Below are 15,224 nucleotides of genomic sequence, written 5' to 3' on the forward strand. Positions count from 1 at the left end.
ACAGCAAATAGTAACGCCGAAAACACCTCTGTGGCAGCACCATGGGTGGGTCTAGACTTTTCAACATGCATCGGACAGTGGAGCTAACAGCATCATGTTGTAGCGCCGACTCCAGTACATTTCTTCTCACATGGCTCAACAATGATGCTTGGAGAGGAGTCCTCATCGGCTTGTTACTGGAAGAAATGCGGTGATGAGGCTCTTGAGCACGGAATTAAGGGAGTCGTTTGTATATGGTACGTATCAACATTTCAATGAAATCTAACCCGATCATCTGCAATCCCAACTATCAGCCGAACGTAGGGTGCTCATTGGGACTGCTTCGGAGACCAAATTCAGGTCTCTACATCTCCAACCCCCGGGAAACGCCCGGTTTCCCACGTCTATCCCTCTAAATATCTTGATTATAAGCTAAACAATGATCTCGAGACGGCCAACCGATGTATCAAGCTACTGGCAGATGCTGGGTTCAACGTGTGCGGCAACGATACGGTTGAATTGATTCACGACGTGTATCTTATCCTCATACGCATGTTTCCCAAGACATGCCCACCTGCCACACTTATCTCATTAAACGCGCGCTATGATCCCCATTACCACATGAAAGTCGGTTCGACTGTCCGTGAGCTGCGGAACGAGGGGTATCTTATCATAGGTACCGGTGGTGCAGTCCACAACCTGTATAGGAGTCGGTGGGCTCCCATACTTCGTTTCCGGGACAACTTCGCGCAGGAATCTGCCCCGGCATTGGGCGCTAGAATTTAGACAGGCCGTGGAGGATGTAATCACCACCACCTCGGGGCCACAGCTCAGACGGGCAATGACGAGACTCATGAAGCATCCTGAGTACCGGGATGCGCATGCGACAGACGATCGGTTCAGGCCGGCTATGTTTATGGCAGGCGCAGCTGGAGAATTTGAGGATGTGGGCTCACCAGCAGTCCTGGGAGCTGAGACGTGGGAGTTGACAAATAAGTGCAACTCTCAGTTCACTGAAGTTGGTAGAGCTTGAACTTTGACTCGGTAATTAAATAAGGCCAGCAGTAAACCCTTGATGTATGAAAAGTGAGCAGCAGTACGGAGAAAGACTCTGGAGCTTCATTAGAGTTAGGTTGTAGGGTAGAGGGAAAAGAAGAATTGTATTTATTATGGCCATCACCATAGCTTTGTAGCTTCTCCAAAATACATTGCATATTCTTTCTCTGGCCCTCTAGTTCCCTTGGGTGTACACGCGAGAGAGAATGGGTGCAATGGTACTCGAGGTTGAGGCTTTTCTAGAGCCCTGAACATGGGTTGAAAGAAAAATGACCGAGAATTGTCCGCAAAGAGGGTCGAAGAGTCAACATTTCTCTCAGCCCTTTGGAACGCTGATATACACGGACGTATCTAGGCTGATGAGTTTTGTAAATTGAGAATTGTAACATGTCTGTGCAAATCGGGCAATAGGAGATGCAATTAAATCTGTCTATGCTACAATTCCAAAAGCCATGTCTCAACGCATCTTCCAAACGTGATACCCAGCTGCAGCCCACATAGCAAACAGGGATGTGAAGATGAGAACTCCTCCTGTTACAAAGTCCTGCTCGAAGAACCCAATTTTGTGACCAGGGCGTTGCTACAGGGACGGCAGAGGGCTCATAAACTGGCACAGGGAAGTCTCAATGCACGGCTTACCAGCTGGCTTCAGGAGAGATCTTGCTAGAGTGGTATTTAGGGACTTGTGCAAAATCTGCCCTCGGGATATTTGGAAGAAATTCGGTGCATACCGGGATTCTTGACTAAGTGCAGTATTGAGAGGGAGAACTGGACCGACTAGAAGGACAGAAGAACAGTTGGAAAATTGAAGACCCCATGAATGAGGCGATATCTCTTACATAGCATATCATAAGGGACGTGGTTGATCCATGCCACTCCGGCATCGATTGATTCTGAAACATACTTCGCCGCAGCGGGTGCAGCAAAGGTAGAGGTTGCATTGAGCGTGCCCATGCTGGAAGGACTTTTAGCATGATGCTAGGCAGATAGAACATGAATCGGTGGTATACTGACGAATTGCAGAAGTTGATCGCATCATCTAGACTCGAGACCTGGTGGATCAAGAGAAGCCTCTCAGGTATCTTGGACTTCGTGAGAAAGGATTTCCGAGCTGGATTTTAGCATATCTCAAGTCTACGGGGCGCAAACTAAGCGATCACGGGACACTCACCGATCCTGACCCTTAACCACGGCCCAAACAGTCCCAGAAACGATGACTTGAGAACCTTCGTCTGACGCAATTCGTTTCAACAAAGAGGCACCGTTGCCTCCCTTTGACGTATTCTTGGCATGCTGCGATCGGCGACCCAGATAGCTCAGGGCGTGCTTAATTAAAAGATCAATAAAGGACTGAACGGAGAAATCATTTACAAGAATGACATCGGGCGACCATGGGAAGCGGAGTATTCTTTATATATACACTGGCATGAAGGCTTCCAGATCGAGCAACAAGTTGACTCTGCATGCCCATCAACGATTGCCTATACAATTCTCTTCGCAGCAGAAATATCCATCACTCCTTCACCTTCAATGACCTTAGCTTCAACAATGCCATAAACTGGGATCTCGGCAAGGCGAGAGATGATATGGTGCAAGGTAGGCAGCTGGTTCCACTCAAGGCCATCGATCTGAATGGTTCCTTGAGACGCGTTGAGCACACGGGTAATTTTGGTCGGCACAATTTGGGACTCCTGTGCATAATCGACAAACACTGGATACTCTGCCTCCGGGGTGCCCTTACCCTCTCGGCCCACAGAGGGCATATAGCGATGTACCAAGATACCCGGATCCGTAGACCCGACATCGGTTGACGCAGTCTTCTCCACCTCACTAAGACCAGTCAATGTCATCCGACCCCACACCGCGCCTCTCCAGCTTGTGGTAACATGATAAGACTCTTGCCGCTTGTTCACGTCGATGGTACTGAAAACCTTCGGGAATCCAAGCTCTTCTCTTCCGGAGAGGATAGGATCTGTGAGATCCTCGAACATGATTGGAAGATATGTTCCTCGAGTGATTTCTCCATTAGCTTGCTGATATTCAATTCCGTGGATGTAGAGCCCCATGTGGTTATATCCTCCTCCTGCAAGCCAGTCCAAGCCATCCAAGGTGGTTTGGGAGAAAGTTGCGTAGGCCACACTACCGTTTCCGGAGAAGCTGTATGCGGAATTAGGCAAAAGGTTCTTCAGCAGAGTCCGACTGGTTTTGATCTTGATGGAAGCTGTGCAGAAGCTAGCCTTTGCAGATGCCAAAGCTCGGCTACGGCCCCAAAAGTCCTGGCGAGGACCGGGCATTGGGCCGAACACAGATGGCTGCCGGTAGTAAGCCTTGGGGTTTTGAGTGCGCTGATGCTGTCTCAATAGTTCGGTGGCGGAGTCAAATTCGTCGTAGTCGTAAATCTCGGAAAGGATTTTCATTACTTTGGAAACCAAAAATATTAGCTCACACTCACTCGTCGGGGAGCAAATTGTAAATCTCAGGGTGAAGTAAGTCACAATTTTGAGAAGAACAAGAACTTACCTTTGTCCACCGGCAAGTGGCTTCTTCCAGACTCCCTTGTATATTCTTGAATCCGAGTGACTCGTTCGTGGCGTGCAGTCTCATAAAGCTTCAATCGCTCCGGGATCTGCTCCTTCGGAAGGTCACCTGGGAGTAGAACACCCAGAGCAATACCATCTTCGAGTGCCATGGCACCGCCAGATGCACGATAAGGTAGGAATGGATGAGCTGCATCTCCAATCAATGCTAGGCGGTGATCAACCCAAGTAGGAAGAGTTTCCATGTCAAGGAGAGGCCAGATTTTCAGTGTCTGAGCATCCGCTTTTGCCAAAATTTTGCGAACTACGGAATCGTAGTTTTTGTAGATTTCAAGTAACGTGTCCTTACCAACGGTCTGGTCCCAGCCTCCAGAGACTCCAATATTGGTGAGATTATCGGGGTGAATACAGACAAAGTTGAGCATTTCATTGTTGACGCAGGGGTAAATAACCACGTTGCTGTCGGAGCTGTGCCACATGTCGACAGATCCAAAATCCCGCACTAGATGGGCAGTCTCAGGATCATCAAGCACTTCCTTACGCGAGATCATGAATCGGAAAGCATTTTTGCCTGAGCTGAAGGGCTGCTTATCGGAACCACCAACGTGACCCCGGGTTACAGAGTGCACACCATCAGCACCGATGACAACATCACCACGAACTTCGGTTCCATCCTCAAGGATGACAGTTGCAGTCTTTGGATCAACTCCAGTCACCTTGCTGGAAGTGTGCAAAACCGCAGGCTTTCCCTTACCAGGGGCCTTGGCCTTGTTTTTCAGCCCTTCGTGAAGGTGAGCACGATGAATCAGAAGCCATTCCTTATAACCACTGTTAGCTTTCTCTCTAGATCCTAGGAAGGATCATTGCTTACATGCTGCCAAGTATCCGCAAATTGAGTAAGGCTCCCAGTGAAAACGAGTTTGCCATCGGAGGTGTAGTCTCGAATCTTTAGTTTAAACTGTAAGTCTTCACTGCAGTCATGAACAGTTTTGCAAGGTTTTTTACCTGCTCCGTTTGTACGGCGCCATACTCAGAAGCTTTAAATCCAATCCTCTTCAAAAGACCGTTTGCATTGGGAGTAAGGTGAATGGCTGCGCCAACCTCGTTGGCGAATTGAGATCGCTCAAACAACTGTCACTCGGTCAGCCGAACTGAATGCAAAGCTGCGATGAATCATGCCACAGAATATCTCTCACTTCAACTTCATGGCCTTGCTGACGAAGAGCGATAGCTGCTGCTAAGCCACCAATGCCGGCCCCGACAATGAGCACTCTCAGGCCATTTGCAGGGGAGTTCACGTCCATCTTGGTTTCAGTGTTCATCTCTGGATGTTGACAAGAGTAAACGACAGTTTAAACAGGGGAAAATCAACATAAAAAGAACACATAATTTCCCGCCATCGAAATCCGAAATATTGGCAAAGATCTACACTCGGCTCCATTGTCTATTCCCATAACGGCCCCATCCTACATTGCCCCAGGTTGCCGATCCAGTTCGGCTCCACATACCCGAAACTTGCACATGACGTGATCTTGTGCATTAATCTATTTCTATTTATTGGGAGACACATTGAGGGGTCATATCTCTCAATATATCCAGTTTTTGACAGGAATCCTCATCATGCCGAATCCCATCAAGGACATCACCCGCGTGGACGCGACTTCTTTCCCCTACATTTTCGAGGAGAACGTTACCATCCGTCTTGCGAACGACGCCGGGGTTATTCGCTGCAATGTGTACCGTCCCAAGGATGTTCCTAACGCACCCGTTTTGGTGACCTATGGTCCCTATGGCAAAGATCTTCACTACAAAAAGTGTGTAGTTTCTAGCGTTTTTCCTTTCCTATCTGGTACTGATTTTAATATCTAGCTTCGCCATCAACTCCTACAATGAAGTGAATCCCGAACATCATTCCGATCACTCTGCGTGGGAGACTCCAGACCCTGGCTTTTGGACAAAGCACGGCTATGCTGTCGTTCGTGCCGACGAGCGGGGTTTAGGTCAGTCTCCTGGGGTCTTGGATACCATGTCTCGTGGCACCAGCGAGGCCTTTGTGGATGTGGTTGAATGGGCCGCAGAACAGCCTTGGTCCAATGGAAAGGTCGGCCTTCTTGGTATCAGCTACTATGCTGGCAGCCAGTGGCGTGTAGCTGCACGCCAGCCCAAAGGATTGGCTTGCATCATTCCCTGGGAGGGAATGTCCGATTACTATCGTGACCGTTGCCGCCACGGCGGTATCCTGTCGAATGCCTTCATTAAGTTCTGGTGGGATCGCCAAGTTGTGTCGAATCAATACGGTCTCGCCGGGCGCGCGGCCCGCAACTGGGGTCCTGATACCATCGAAGGCGACCTCTCGGAGGAGGAGTTGGTCGCTAACCGGAACGATCAGAATGTTGACAACCTGAGGAACCGATTCCGTGATGATCCTTACTATTCCTCCAAAGAGTACAACATGGAGGATATCAAGGTTCCCCTCCTTAGCGTGGCTAACTGGGGTGGTATCCTGCTGCACCTACGTGGTAATGTGATGGGTTATCTGAATGCTGGATCAGATTTGAAATATCTTCGTTTCATTACTGGTCGCCACGATTTACCATTCTACTATAAGGAAGAAGTTGACATTCAAAAGAGCTTCCTGGATGCCTTCCTGAAGGGAGAAGATAAGGCTGGCTGGAGTACGGGTGAAGCACCCAAGGTCGATATTTTGCTGAGAAAGGGCAATGTCGGTTTTAACAATGCTGAGGCAGAGAAGACATATGGTCGACGAGTCGAGAACGAGTGGCCTATTGGCCGGACTCAGTACACCAAATTCTTCTTGACTCCCTCTCAGCAGCTGGAAACCAAGACACCAGAGCCAGAATCCAAGCTGGCTAAGCTCAACTATCGCGCGCTGGGAACTCTCGATAAACCCTCCCTCCTGCAATTCTCCACTCCCGCCTTCGAGCAGGAAACCGAAATCACGGGTCACGTCACAGCTCATTTGAACGTTTCCGTTACCCCAGACAAGGGCGGTCATTTGCCTTCCGATATTGATCTCTTCCTGACTCTTCGGTATATCTCTCCCTCGGGAGAGGAAGTTTTCTATACGGGAACCGCCGGCGATCCTGTGCCTCTGACCAAGGGGTGGCTCCGTGTTAGCATGCGGAAGATTAACAACCAGCACTTGAGACACAATGAGCACATCCCCTACAGAGACTACTTCTCGAGCGATGTCTTGCCCGTTTTACCTGGTGAGGTTTATCCCGTTGATGTGGAGATCTGGCCTACCAACATCGTGGTTGAGAAGGGCGGCAAGCTCATCCTGGAGGTGGCGTCCGGTGACACGCAAGGCTCGGGCATCTTCCAGCACAATGACCCGACTGACCGGTGTGTTTCAATTTTTTCCCCACACGCTCATAAGAATTTACTGACACGTCATGTAGTGCCGCCGAGAAATTGCAGGGAATGAACCATATTCACTTCGGATCGTCCTACCAGAACTTTGTTACCTTACCGATCATTCCCAATGCGTAAGACTATAGGCACGGGAACTTTTATTGCCGAGGAAATTAGCCGACATTACCCATCAAGGTGGAGCCGAAGAACCCGAGGGGTGGGGGAGGGGCCGAGGTGACCTTGATCATGTGGACCATGGCACAAAACAGAGTCGTCGATAGTAAAGATATTGCTTTATCAATACTTGAGTATATATATCTTTCCTTCAGTACTATGTGAACACACGAATTCAAATTTTCAACATTATCTGCTCTTCGGTCTTCCATATCAGATCATACCAACTTTTATTCAAAATGAGCACCGAACTTCCCTCCATCAACCGTTATATTACCACTCACGACCAAAATGGCAAGGCTGTCTTTTCCACCCGAGTCCCCGAGCCTGTGCCCCAGCAGGTTGTCAATGGTGTCCCATTCAGCTTAGCATACACCTCCAATGAATTCCCAGCCCAGCTGTCTGAAGACGCTGATATTCAGAAATATCAGGCCAATCTCATTACGCCTCCCGGTCTTGCTATTTCGACCGGAACCGTTTGCCGAATTGTCGACTTCCCACCCGCTGCTGAAAGTCCTATGCATCGCACTGTTTCGTTGGATTATGGTGTCGTTTTGGAAGGCGAGATTGAACTTTCTCTGGATGGCGGGGAGAAGCGAGTTATGAAGAGAGGCGACGTCTCAATTCAGCGAGCTACAAACCATGCCTGGAAGAACATAACACCTAATGGCGGATGTGCAAGAATGTTGTATGTTCTTACCCCTTGCCAGCCTATCAAGGTGGAGGGCTTGGGAGTACTCGGCGAAAACATCGTGGGTATTGATGTGGAGGCTAGCAAATAAAGGGTTCCAAGGCTGTGGGTTCTTGTAACCACGTATACTAGTAGCAGAAAAACATTTTGAGAAATCATCTGACAGTGTAAAGCTTGGACTTGAGTCTAAGCATTCCGTGATGTCTCTGAATATGTTTGTAACACACAAAGTTCAATGGAAATAGTCCATGGCTAGCATGGAGATTGGCTAACACATTTCAACATTTGACAAGCATTTATCGATTCACTGTCAAAACAACATTTTGTGGTTAGATGAAATTATACTCTACAGATTACGTTGTATCTATAAGTACGCAGAAAACTATCGGGCATTTGTTGGCCTGGGAAGATCATAGATCATGCAAAAGTCAAAAACTCGTTAACTTAAGTGGTTAGAGAGTTACATATCACCGATTGGTACCATCCATTGTCAGACGTCTGTCATCAGCGCCAAAACAGGGTTAGACCTACTTGGGCAATGTCCGTGGAATTATCCCGCTTACTCAGCGGTTGCTGTCGATCCGGGGAAGGGCGCCGATGTGGTCCACTTCCTCCCGATACCTTTAGATAACCCCTCGGTCACCCATTGACGACACCGAAGTCCCTTGACGAGTTCCCGAATTAACATGAATAGCGTTCACCGAGCGAATGTGGCTGCTTATGCATCCAATTCGCCACGCACTCCTTCCAGGGGGCCTGCCCGAGGATTTTACCAATGTGGAGTCTGCAAGAAAGATTATGGCCGAGCGGATCATCTCATCCGCCATGTCCGATCTCGTATGTTGCTTGGCTAGACACCGCAAGTAGTTTGAAAATCGGGACTGAGAGCTGATGCCCTGATATAGACACCGCGGACAAGCCGTTCAGCTGTGATGTATGTGGCAAGGGGTTCGCAAGAATGTCAGTTCCTTTTCAACAAGCAATGTCACTGTACTTCGACTTTAATAGTTTCTCAGTGACCTCCTCCGACGACATGCCCAGGGTCATAACGCTGCACATGGCCATAATTTATCCCCAAGAATCAGAGGACGTGTATCGCAAGCATGTAAGAGCTGTGCGGCGTCCAAGCTCAAGTGTGACGATGAGAAACCATGTCGACGGTGCTTGCGGCGAAACCAGAACTGCCAATGGTCCCATAGGGATGATCTAAACGCACTGGCTCACGGTAAAACACCTACTGCATCGGTAGATTCCCAAAGATGATGTTGCTAACTTTGATGCCAGAACAAGAGATTTGGCCTACCGATCAATCGGAGGAGGGGCAAAACGGTGGGATTCAACTTTTAATAGTCTTAGGCATGTTTCTGACTTTCACTCACGAGGGAAGACTTTTTAACGGTTGCACGAGACCCTGAGCCGACGAGACCACATAACGGCGGCCGTTTGGGCAATTCTGAACTTCAGGCTCCGTCGGATGATATGATAACAACCAACGAAATTGATGGTATCACCCTGCTCATGATAATCAAAACTACGCATCCAGAAACTGAGTCATGATTTAAGGAGCGAGTGTCAGCTCACTCCAATACGAAACCTTCAACGAAGAAATGACAGATTTGAATGCGTTTCAACTGATGGTCAGTAAATGTTGCTGTTATCAACGGTTATGTCGCTGTTCAACTATACTGATCAATGGTGCAGGGTTATGATCAGTTGAATGTGTATGGCGGTATGAACTTTGAGCTCGGGTTGACAGATGCAGATCTCGAACTCCTTGACTCCTTGAATAGAGCCTGCCCTCTGCAACAACCTCGGTTTATTCAGGAGGAACAGCCGGCTCGGCGAGGTATCCCGACTAGTCCGGGGTTTCCCAATAATGTCAACACAAATCCTCTCCATGATTCCCCTTTGTCTCATTGGACTCCCCGAGCGGAAGACAATGCGTACATGGATCAGCACTATCTGTCCGTACCCCAGCATCTTGACACTCCAGAATCTACAGGTATCCCCAGTCCACGCATTTTTGCAGAGCCCTTGTCGAAAGAGAGCCGAGATGCGGCATTTGCATTAGTTGTCGAAAGATGCCATCAAAAGAGCTCGAATCGAATCATGCAGTGCTTTCCAAGCGCAGAGCTACTAGATAGTCTGGTTCAATGTTTCTTTACACAACAGAGATCCAAAATTGATGCTTGGATTCATGAGCCAACTATGCAACTGAATCAAGAAAGCCCAGAGATGATATTAACTCTCGCCGCTGCGGGAGCAGTTCGCTCCGACGTGGAGGCAATCCAGAGACTTGGCTATGCTATGCTGGAGGTGGCTAGACTTCAAGTCAATGGCAAGGTAATCACTGGCTACCGTGACTGTTAGATATCGAGGTGCTCACTTCCAGTAGTATGAAGATAGCAATATTCTGACTCGCAATTTGAAACAACACCAAGAATATGTCCTCATTCTTCAAATTGGACTTTGGAGTGGTGACAAACGGCGCGTTGAAATTGCAGAGAGTTTTTCTCAGCCAGTCGTGACTGTCAGTCAAATACCTTGTTTCCTAGACGTCGTTGTCATGTCCTGACTTTTGAGCAGATGCTACGACGAGCTGCGTGCTTTAAACATGAAGCCTATCCCACTATCATTCCCACTCCGACCGATGACGATGCAACCCTCGAGCGCAAATGGCGCGAATGGGTCGAGCATGAGTCATTCAAAAGGTGATCAAGATATGCCTCCTATTAGATTTCTTGCATTTTCAAGAAGACACACTGATGCGGGATCACAGGCTTGTTCACCACATGTTCATTCATGACGCCCAAGCATCTGTCATGCGATCCATAAATTCACTTATCTCTCACATGGAGCTGGATCTCCCTATGCCCTTCTCACGCAAAATTTGGGATGCGAAGACCGCCGCTCAATGGAGGTCCGTATATCTCCAAGAGGTTCCAAAAAAGACATCTCCCATACCATCGTTGGCCACCAGCTTGCAAAATATCTCCAGTCTCAGCCGTTTCCCTCGTCATGGTGATTTTCGATTAGCCGCACTAGCAATTGTCCACGGCATGTCAACGATGGTATCTGACTGCAACCAACCACGTCACGGACTATCCGGCCAGTGGAGCGCGCTGGTCCTGAATTTATGGCAGCAAGAACTACTGCAGGTTCTGGAGCAATTTGAAATTGTTGCAGTTGAGCCCCTACAGCGCCTGACCCCGGCCATTCCGCTTATCTACCAAACCGTCTCACTTTCGTTATACCTGCCACTGGGTATCCTTGAGACCTTTTCGGGGAAAGATGGTGAAAAACGGTCATCTGAAATCTACCAGTTATTTATTCGACGAATCAGTGCGTCCAATCTGCGACAGGCAAGCTGGCATGCTGGTCAGGTTCTGCGCATCGCAAGATCTATGCCTTCTGGGTCACTTACTGGGTTTTGTGCTACCTGCGTCTATTTTTCTGCGCTTGCATTGTGGTCGCTGAGCACCATAATCTCGTCGAGCGATCTGACTTTAGATGCCGGAAACGATGATGATGAAACCGTGTTTCTCTTGGATGGCGAAAGTGACAGCGCTGCACTGCGTCGATTCACACTCTTTGGGCAGGGAACCCCGGCCATATCATCTTTTAATCAACATATACCCTTGAACGATCGAGCGGGGGTCATGCGCTTCTTTCAACAATTGCTACGCTTGAAGTATCATGGAGGCAACTCTGATCAGCAAACGAGGGCTTTGAATAATGCGTTCTCCGTGCTGGGAAATACTTACTCCTCTACTATTCGAGGGCAACGGAAGAGGAAGAATTCGGAAAATTGATCAAAGTCTAATCGCATGGAATGCTCCCGATTCGTCGTCGCTGCAGCCAACTAAGGACCCGATGGAATTTGAGTCGATTAGGGTAGCGGTGTAGGTCATCTATGCCCACAGCAATAAGTGTTGTTTTTTTTTCGTATTTTTGCATGAGCTACATTGTGATGGAAGGTAGGGTCATTATCAATGCAACCCTGGCCTGATATGGTGTATGGTGTACAATCAACACAAGTGACCGAGCAGGCTGTGGGAAGTGAGCTACACATCTAACAAAAATAAGTTGACCAAAGTCATGTTTAGGGTCCATCTACTCCAAACAGTACACTGCGGCATGAGAATGACAGGAGGGTGAGTACCTCAAGCGAAACCCAGTGACCAATTCTAAGGTCCTCGGCGGAAGCTCTAGTCCATACGCTGAACGGGGCTGTTCGGTATTCCTGAGCTACGGAGCAATCGTAATAGCTCACCTTGAATAAGATCCGACCTTTAGTCAAAGCTCTTTCCATGCTCTTACTGCGCAGTTCAAGGATCAAATTTAGAAATTAGTTAGCACCTTGAAACGTAAGGCAATTGCAACAAAATCGGCCCATAACTGCCTCAACCAACCCACGGCTCAGTGGACTTTTACTATAGAACAGGATCCGAGACAAAACAATCCGGTCATTTCGGGTCGATAAAGCGGTCAATTAAAGCACGTATAGCACCTCCCTGGGGAGGATCAAAGAGGACAGCGAGGAGGACGAGGAGGATGATCGAGGTGCCAAGCAAGTCAAATTTGACTTATTGGAAGGGCCTGCGGAAAGCGACAACATCAGTTTTGATCCAACTCCGCACAGGTATCATCGGACTTGCTGAATATCTGTCCAAAATCAAGCGAAGCGACTCACCGCGCTGTCAATGTGACCTGGGAAACCAGAGTGTGAAGCATGTCTTGCTGGAGTGCCCGCTTCTGAAGGAACTGCGGTCGGAGATGGTGGAGGAATTGTTTATGGAGGGGGTGTCGACAACGCTTGGAGAACAAGCAATGTTGACAGAAGTGAAGGCAGCGCCGATCGTGGCGAAGTTCATGATCGCATCGGGACTCTTGGGACAGTTTCAGTCAGTGGACTCGGTCGCCATGGGTAAGGAGCAGGGGGAGGAGGATTCAAAACCGAAACCAACCCAAGACACTGCGAATGTTGGAGAAACAGGGAACACATCACAGTGGCCGGGCGCCAGGTCCGCCGAGGTCACCTCACACCAACGCACATGGAGAACAACGCACGCTGCCGATGAAGACGAAGAAGCATGGCGCCATGACCCGAACCTATTCGTGTTCGACCTGCCGGAGTGATGCAGCAAGTAGACCTGGCAGTCCTGGGGATACAGGGACTCGGTGACTCGGGGAGCTGGATGAAGAAGTGGAGGTAGAGAAGTGAAGAAGTGGAAGGTGCATTGCAGAGAAAGAAGGGGACACTCTGCGCCCGCGGGGACTACGGGAAACCATCTACACCGGGCAGATGGATTGACTTTCTTTACATTTCTTTTGTCTTGTTTGCATTACGCCGGCCGGTTTGTGGCCTTACTTTTCAGGTGGCAGGACCTCGAGAAATCGAGTCCTGCTCACAGGGTGGATCTGCATACTGGGAATGCACCACCATTTATCGTCGGGAGCGGGCTCTGGGACGCAACCCCCGCATAGCAGCATGTATGTAAAGCGAGCTAAATCGGGTCAATGAATTCATCATCATCATCATCATCATCATCATCATCATAGCACCTCCCTGCCTCAGCCCATCTTCCGATCATGAAATTCTCAGAAAATGACACATATAGCTACTACTAAGTGCCATAAGGATGGCGATACGAAAGAATGTATGACAGAGCACATCAAGCAAGAGATCTTGTTGCTCTGGGGGGGAAAGAATATTGACACAACCCGTTACCGCCTCCTACAACATCGATCTGCAACAATGGGGCGAGGGGGGTTGTCCCTGTAATTTCCTGTCCCAATTGGGCACACCGAGCATGCCGAACCAGCTTCAAACTGGGTACTTGAAGGGGATGAATAGCTCTATAGTGGTATCGTAACGCCACTCGGCAGTCGGAGTACCGACCGTTTACTTCTCCACAGAAAATAAGGAGTGTCTTGATCCAAGTGTACCCTTTCAGGCTGTTTTCTGACCTATCGGGCTGAACATTCATGATATTTTTGGATTCGACTGTGTCCTCTACAAACATTTTCCGTCTATTCGGTCCATTTATGCTTTTTTTTTCTTTTACAGAGCATCCTTTTGTCTCTTGGCCTCAGTGACTGAATGTCATACATAGGGACCAAGGTAGTTCCGGAGCCCTGTAGCCTTGTAGCCTTGTAGCCCCTGTGGCCCGTCAAAACAAAACAGGCGGGGCCGATAAGATCTCCCCTTCTCCCCGCGCTTCAACGTGAAACATCACACTCTTTCTCCCTTTCAACTTACACACCCAATACCATCTTCCACAATGGACCGGTCAAACAAACCCTCGGCAATTGGAGTCGGAGCTTCTCTTCCTCAACCCACTCTATCCATCAAGGACAACATCATCGAAGCTTCGTTGCCCACTGGCCAGTCAGTGACCGTGCACCTGTATGGCGCTACTGTGACCTCGTGGAAGACAGGCGGCCAAGAGCAGCTGTTTGTCAGTGAGAAGTCTCATCTGGATGGCTCCAAGCCTATCCGGGGTGGTATTCCGCTGGTGTTCCCGGTATGTGAATCATCCGATTCCTTAGCTTGAGCCACAGCTAATCGCCTTGCTGATTCTCCAGGTCTTCGGTCCCCCGCCCCAGAACCACGTTACCTCCCCCCTACCACAACATGGCTTCGCTCGCAACTCCAACTGGGAGTTCTTGGGCAAGTCCTCTTCGGAAGCGCCTGGAAGAGATAGCGACCAAACCGATCTTGCCGTGAAGTTGGATTTTGGCTTGTCGCATTCTATGCTGACCGATGAGTTCCGCGCCGCATGGCCATATGAGTTCGGTCTGGTGTACAGTGTTACGCTCACCACGGACTCACTGGAGACATCACTACAGGTTCGCAATGAGGGCCAGCAAAACTTTGAATTCCAGGTGCTGATGCACACCTATCTGAGAATTGCGGTACGATGAACCACTCCAGCGTCACTTTCCCCAATTTTTCCGCTAACTTTGCATTTGACGAACAGGAGATCTCCGACGTTTGTGTTAAAGGCCTTGAATCCAAGACCTACATTGATAAGACCCTCCAAGCAACATCTCACACCGAATCGTCCCCCGCATTGGCGATCACCCAAGAAACCGATCGCATTTACCAACAGCTTGACCCCACCGTTCCAATTGTCGTTGCGTCTTTGAAGGATGACCAACCTTTGTTCTCGGTCACTCGGGAAGGGTTGACTGATGTCGTGGTCTGGAACCCTTGGATTGAGAAGGCCCAAGGCATGGCCGATTTCGGCCCAGACGAGGCTTACAAGAATATGATCTGTGTGGAAGCTGGCTCGGTGTCTGGTTGGCAAACGCTTGAAGCTGGAGAGGCCTGGGAAGGTGGACAGAGCATCAAGTCGCGACTATGAAGATGAGAGGATATCTTGTCTCCTACCAGTGATCTCTATGCA

At 49.1% G+C, this 15,224-nt stretch overlaps 7 protein-coding genes across 7 annotated transcripts; 6 read left to right on the plus strand and 1 right to left on the minus strand.

Moving 5' to 3' along the window:
- Positions 1–41: 41 nt before the first annotated feature.
- Pdw03_4149 (Extradiol ring-cleavage dioxygenase, class III enzyme, subunit B) lies at positions 42–1,012 on the plus strand (the record flags this gene model as incomplete). Its single annotated transcript, XM_066100672.1, has 4 exons — positions 42–45; positions 104–225; positions 412–692; positions 766–1,012. The coding sequence occupies 4 exons, from the start codon at positions 42–44 to the stop codon at positions 1,010–1,012; spliced, it is 654 nt and encodes a 217-aa protein (XP_065956072.1).
- A 658-nt stretch (positions 1,013–1,670) lies between these two features.
- Positions 1,671–4,876, minus strand: Pdw03_4150 (Salicylate hydroxylase, putative; the record flags this gene model as incomplete). The annotated part of the gene is made up of 10 exons (XM_066100673.1): positions 1,671–1,698; positions 1,767–1,812; positions 1,875–1,990; positions 2,050–2,146; positions 2,217–2,361; positions 2,523–3,454; positions 3,556–4,390; positions 4,444–4,518; positions 4,578–4,703; positions 4,769–4,876. 10 exons carry the CDS (start codon positions 4,874–4,876, stop codon positions 1,671–1,673), a joined length of 2,508 nt encoding a protein of 835 aa, XP_065956073.1.
- A 316-nt stretch (positions 4,877–5,192) lies between these two features.
- Pdw03_4151 (Hydrolase, CocE/NonD family, putative) lies at positions 5,193–7,085 on the plus strand (the record flags this gene model as incomplete). The annotated part of the gene is made up of 3 exons (XM_014675963.1): positions 5,193–5,386; positions 5,442–6,938; positions 6,995–7,085. The coding sequence occupies 3 exons, from the start codon at positions 5,193–5,195 to the stop codon at positions 7,083–7,085; spliced, it is 1,782 nt and encodes a 593-aa protein (XP_014531449.1).
- Positions 7,086–7,360: 275 nt separating this feature from the next.
- Pdw03_4152 (Cupin 2, conserved barrel) lies at positions 7,361–7,903 on the plus strand (the record flags this gene model as incomplete). Its single annotated transcript, XM_014675962.1, has 1 exon — positions 7,361–7,903. One exon carries the CDS (start codon positions 7,361–7,363, stop codon positions 7,901–7,903), a length of 543 nt encoding a protein of 180 aa, XP_014531448.1.
- Positions 7,904–8,520: 617 nt separating this feature from the next.
- On the plus strand, positions 8,521–11,624 carry Pdw03_4153 (C6 and C2H2 transcription factor; the record flags this gene model as incomplete). The annotated part of the gene is made up of 11 exons (XM_014675959.2): positions 8,521–8,649; positions 8,718–8,746; positions 8,821–8,917; positions 8,992–9,037; positions 9,097–9,141; positions 9,200–9,316; positions 9,376–9,449; positions 9,514–10,155; positions 10,208–10,342; positions 10,399–10,523; positions 10,592–11,624. The coding sequence occupies 11 exons, from the start codon at positions 8,521–8,523 to the stop codon at positions 11,622–11,624; spliced, it is 2,472 nt and encodes an 823-aa protein (XP_014531445.2).
- Positions 11,625–12,642: 1,018 nt separating this feature from the next.
- On the plus strand, positions 12,643–12,951 carry Pdw03_4154 (Aldehyde dehydrogenase (AldH12), putative; the record flags this gene model as incomplete). The annotated part of the gene is made up of 1 exon (XM_066100674.1): positions 12,643–12,951. The coding sequence occupies one exon, from the start codon at positions 12,643–12,645 to the stop codon at positions 12,949–12,951; it is 309 nt and encodes a 102-aa protein (XP_065956074.1).
- A 1,145-nt stretch (positions 12,952–14,096) lies between these two features.
- On the plus strand, positions 14,097–15,182 carry Pdw03_4155 (putative apospory-associated protein c; the record flags this gene model as incomplete). Its single annotated transcript, XM_014675958.1, has 3 exons — positions 14,097–14,339; positions 14,401–14,730; positions 14,796–15,182. 3 exons carry the CDS (start codon positions 14,097–14,099, stop codon positions 15,180–15,182), a joined length of 960 nt encoding a protein of 319 aa, XP_014531444.1.
- Between the last annotated feature and the right edge of the window lie 42 nt (positions 15,183–15,224).

The sequence above is a fragment of the Penicillium digitatum genome, chromosome 1, assembly GCF_016767815.1.
Source record: "Penicillium digitatum chromosome 1, complete sequence".
In the NCBI taxonomy this organism is placed as follows: Eukaryota; Fungi; Ascomycota; class Eurotiomycetes; order Eurotiales; family Aspergillaceae; genus Penicillium; species Penicillium digitatum.